Source organism: Gymnodraco acuticeps, unplaced genomic scaffold (genome assembly GCF_902827175.1).
Source record: "Gymnodraco acuticeps unplaced genomic scaffold, fGymAcu1.1, whole genome shotgun sequence".
In the NCBI taxonomy this organism is placed as follows: domain Eukaryota; kingdom Metazoa; phylum Chordata; class Actinopteri; order Perciformes; family Bathydraconidae; genus Gymnodraco; species Gymnodraco acuticeps.
Window position 1 is genome coordinate 3946620 of NW_022990135.1, and position 5159 is coordinate 3951778.

The 5159-nt window shown below is 42.9% G+C and overlaps 1 protein-coding gene across 1 annotated transcript; it reads right to left on the reverse strand.

The window, feature by feature from the left end:
• Nucleotides 1-1085: 1085 nt before the first annotated feature.
• Nucleotides 1086-4323, reverse strand: LOC117546729 (helix-loop-helix protein 2-like). Its single transcript, XM_034217077.1, has 2 exons — nucleotides 3847-4323; nucleotides 1086-3103 (listed from the first exon to the last, which is right to left on the reverse strand). The coding sequence occupies exon 2, from the start codon at nucleotides 3064-3066 to the stop codon at nucleotides 2692-2694; it is 375 nt and encodes a 124-aa protein (XP_034072968.1). The 5' UTR covers nucleotides 3067-3103; nucleotides 3847-4323; the 3' UTR covers nucleotides 1086-2691.
• Between the last annotated feature and the right edge of the window lie 836 nt (nucleotides 4324-5159).

A 5159-nucleotide genomic window follows, 5' to 3' on the forward strand; every position in this document is an offset into this window, starting at 1 on the left:
GCGCTCGCTCGCTCATACATTTCCATCTCTCCCATCCCTCCTCTCTTGCCGGGTTTCCCACGGGAGGTGCCAGACGGCTAGTAATTTGGTTGTCTTGGCTCGTCTGGAGTAACACCTGCCCCCCCTCTCTGGGGAGGAGAGCCTTTCAGCCAGGAGCACACATGAGACCTACACATACTGCCTTTAGCTGCTGACCACTGTGTGTGTGTGTGTGTGTGTGTGTGTGTGTGTGTGTGTGTGTGTGTGTGTGTGTGTGTGTGTGGTGTGTGTGTGTGGTGTGTGTGTGTGTGTGTGTGTGTGTGTGTGTGTGTGTGTGTGTGCTGTGTGTGTGTGAGAGAGAGAGAGAGAGAAGAGAGAGAAGAGAGAGAGAGAAGAGAGATATGTGTGTGTGTGCGCACAGATTTTTTTAATATCTGTATTGGTGTGCACTCTCTTGTATTGTATGTGTGTACAGTAGGATATGTGTGAGTGTGCCAAATTGGTTTGCACTTCTTTCCCATGCATGCATTGTGTGTGTGTGTGTGTGTGTGTGTGTGTGTGTGTGTGTGTGTGTGTGTGTGTGTGTGTGGTGTGTGTGTGTGTGTGTGTGGTGTGTGTGTGTGTGTGTGTGTGTGTGTGTGTGTGTGTGTGTGTGTGAGAGAGAGAGAGAGAGAGAGAGAGAGAGAGAGAGAGAGAGAGAGAGAGAAAGAGAGATATGTGTGTGTGTGCGCACAGATTTTTTTAATATCTGTATTGGTGTGCACTCTCTTGTATTGTATGTGTGTACAGTAGGATATGTGTGAGTGTGCCAAATTGGTTTGCACTTCTTTCCCATGCATGCATTGTGTGTGTGTGTGTGTGTGTGTGTGTGTGTGTGTGTGTGTGTGTGTGTGTGTGTGTGTGTGTGTACAGTAGGCTATATGTTGGACTGATTTGCACTTATAGCACCCAGCTCGTGTGCACGTGCACGCGCGTCAAAGAGCACGAGCCTTACGTCATCCTGCTCCGTATCCATCATGCCAATCAGCTGGATATTCCCAGCTGTCGCTATTTTTTTCCATACATTTCAAAAGCATTTGTAACAAAAATATTTCAAACCAGGAGAGGGATTTTTCAAGTATTTCCGTTTTAATTAAAAATAAAAGCGGAAAATATGAAAGTTTGTTCATTAGAAACCAGCTGTCACAGACACCTCTACTACAAAAGATCTGCATAAAGCAACAAGTAGCCTACACAACCCTGAAGAGACACACAATCTTTGGATAGAGGATATGTTTGTTTTTTTCCTTCACTATAAAATGACTTATTGGATTTTCGTAATACAAAGCAGACACAAATAAATAAATAAACCAAAATATAACATCAAAGCATTGAGGAGAATAAATTCAGACTATTATTTCAAAATGATCAGTGTTATTTTTTTGGTAACAGCAAAAAAGAGGGTTGCTTCTGATGACCCCGTTTATTACATTTGTCTGACATTTTGAAATTGCAAATTTGAGCAGCCCGTTTCTTATTCTTCGAGCAACACAACGGTGGAGGGAAATAAACATTTATGGGGCCATTGGACCCCATCTTGAAGTGCTTATCGTTGCTATTGATAGGCAATAGACGTGACATTAAAAATAAATGTAAAAATGACATACATCAAACATACACCAAACGAATAAATGATGGAGTAACAGAACGGGCCTTTTGTAACAGAACACCATCACTTTCCAAGTTCAATTCACAGCCTAAAATATAGAAGCAACAAACAATATACATTTATACAAAAAGACGCCAGCCTATGATATAAACATAAATAAATTAGCCTTAAATATAAACACAATTAAATAAATAATTCCATACACTTTAAAAAATGATTAAGGTCACAATTGTATATGTCATAAGTGGCACTTACGCATTTTTTTTCTTCCTTCACGGAAAACATCATCTAAACTAGATCTAAAGCAGCTATCTCTTTACATCCTTCCTCTCGATGTGAAATGTGTTATTTATTAGACCTCGGATTTGTACAGTGAGGGCAGGACTGTGATTTAAATATATCCATGACATTAGTATTTAACTAATATCATTTCAAAACCAAATTCTTGATATCCCTCCACATTTCTCCCTCCTCTCCTCCTGCTCCGGGAGGGGGACATGAATGCCTGCGGGACACCTGCAGCCCCCCACACTGCATGTCGGGTGATAATCATAATTCTCATTATTGCATCTAACAGCTCCTCGGCGCTTGTTGCTTTTTGTTCACAGGTCTGGGCTGGAAGTTGTGCATTTTTCCCCACAACTTTTAAACCGCCGTCACAATAACCAAGACTGCGGGGGGAGGGGGGGCAACTCAGTCAACTGGCAGGTATGGCAAAGTCCCAGCATCCGGGGATCCGGGGACAAGAGGGGAATATTTCATAGATTTGTATTTTAAGATTCTGTTGTAATTAAAACCTAAATTTGAGTCCCTGCATTTGACTTATATTGTAGCACACAGCCTATTAAAGATATTGTCCTTAACCTCCAATCACGTTATTCTGTTTTTTAAAACACATTTTCTACAGGTCATCTCTGCACTAAATGAAAGGCTACGAAAATATCGCGTATCCGTCCCCCTCCTCAGCCAACCTTGCCATACCCAACTGACGCACAGCATTTACGCGCTTGAGTCTTCAGCCCAAACCAAAGCATTTATGTCTCATGGGGGGGTGGGGGTCACTTTTAAACATCCAGCACGTGATTGAGATAGGAGATGTAGCATATAGCCAGTCTGAGTATTTCGATCTTGGAGAGTTTTTTGTCCGGGGGCAAGGTGGGGAGTAATTTCCTCAGCTCGGCGAAGGCCACGTTGAACGCCTCCACCCGGATCCGCTCTCTGGTAGCGTGGGCCGAGCGGTACTTGGCCGTGGCCCTCCTCCGCCTCCTCTTCTCCTCCCGGCTCAGGGGCTGGTCAGATCTGCATCTGGGCCGGTCCTCGCCCTCCGTGCAGGGCTCGTCCGAGGTGCAGCCGGTGGACTTGAGGCCGTTGAGGATGGACTCCGGGTCGGACTGAGTCCAGGAGAGGTCGGCCTCCGTCTGGTCCGGACTGAGCATCATCTTTATTCTCTGTTGGCGGTCACTCCTCCGTGAGAAACTGTAGTGAGGACAGAACAACAATTAAGCATTTATTTATATTCTCCCCAAAACTGCACTTGAATAAATGTGTCCTAAAAAAAATACTACATTTTAAATTACGAGCCTCCTCGATGCATCTTCAATAATGAGAAAATGTCAATTAAACGGAATTGTGTTTAGTGTTTCTGCCACTCCGAGGCCCCAGTAGAGAGATGCCCCAGCGGGGGCTTGTCTGGGTGCCAGGGCCCCCCATAAACCCAAAAGCGTCTACGTTCGTTGCATAATAACATTAAATTCCATAAATAATAAATGCATCCAACAATTCGTGTAATGGATAATTGATCAATGCCTAAGGCCTTACTAATTAGGAAAACACATTTTAAAGTCTCGTTTTTTCGTTCCAAATTATATATTTTTTGTTTGATAATCCTTACAACAAAGAAATACGTAAGTTGTGATCATTTTTAGAAGGAGAAAGTCCCTTTTCGGTGAATTAACATAATCAGAATGTGCCATCTGTCACAGTGTGATGAACACATCTGCTTGGCTGAGGCCAGAGAGACTTGACAGCATGGAGGCAAAGAGGGAAGAATAATGTTGACATCTGCTGGACATGGAACTAATGGAGATATGTGTTTTTAAAAAACGAGGAAAGTGAAAATAAAGAACTTGGCAGCACAACAAATTATCTAATTGGGGGACAAACATTTTAATAGCAAACTTTCATATGGAAAACAAATCCATTTAAAAATTGAGACTCACCTTGACAAATAATTTGGAAGCAAAACTCTTCTGGAAACGAACTTAAAAAGCACGCTTTGGCGGAGCTTCAACTCCAAATTAAGTCATATTCCACCGAAACAACCATCAGATGTTCAACAGATGCACCTTCAGTCTCTCCGAAATAAAATAATCTATCTGGACTCTGTCCGCATGGAAACTTGCAGCATGGGGGGGTCACAAGTCAGGCAGGGTGAATGCTCCTGCACGAGACAAATGTGATGATACAAAAAAGAGAGATAATAGTGATGAGTCAGTCCGTGGGATCCAGAGACAAAAGAAGAGACAGTGGAGAACTCGTCCCTGGAAGATGGGGATGAAGGGGGGAGATAAGCGAGGCTCTCCCGTGTCAGGGTGCAGAGGATCGGATGCAGCTCACAGATAATCCCCCTCTCTCTCTGGCTCTTCCTCCAGCCTTTCTTCCACACAGTGTCATATGCAAGATAAGATCCAAACGATCCCGGCTAATAAAGGCTCACTTCAGGGACGGAATATATTTGAGGAATGGTATTGTCTGACGCCGCCCCCTCTCTCTCTCTCCCTCACAAACACACACCTCCTCCCTCCCTCCCTCCCTCACTCCCTCCCTCCCTCTCTCCCCCCTCCCTCCTCACGCCCCTCAGCCCTCAGGCTCTCCCTCCCGTGGGAGTACAGTGGGCAAAGGGAAAGCAGAGATGTGTGCACGATAAAAGATGGGGAGGGAAATAAAGAAGGTTTTCAGTGGTGATTGGGAAAAGTAAATACAGATAGGTATGGGAGGTTTTTAATCTGATTATAAAAGGGTCTTACTTCTATTTAATTGTCATTTAAGATAAAATGAGATAAGGGATTATTTCCCCCAAGAGGGTCATTCAACAACACTGGAAAAGTCAGTCAGTTTAGTTTACATCTTTGTGTCATGTTTAATGTTTTCATAATCTTATTGTATTTTATTTTGAAATGACACATTTGGTCCTGTCAAAATGCCCCTTTGATTGTTAACACGTTTTGGTGAAAATTGGAATGAAGCAGACTCAAGTGTTTGTCACTGAAGAAAAAGTATTGTCTTTGGTTATAGCTACATCCATGCCTGATTAAATAAAAACAACAAATGACAATAATAACTCAACTTAAGTTAGTCAACATGGGGGGACACTGATGCTGTCCAAATCACTCTTTCAACCAAAAAGAAAATACATGTTTGACACTTTTATTATTTTCTTAAGCCCAAGGGGAAAAACAGTGGGAGGAAAAACACAGACATAACCTATTTTTCTGCACTATTTGAGCTATTAGAACATATTAAAAGTGACTAA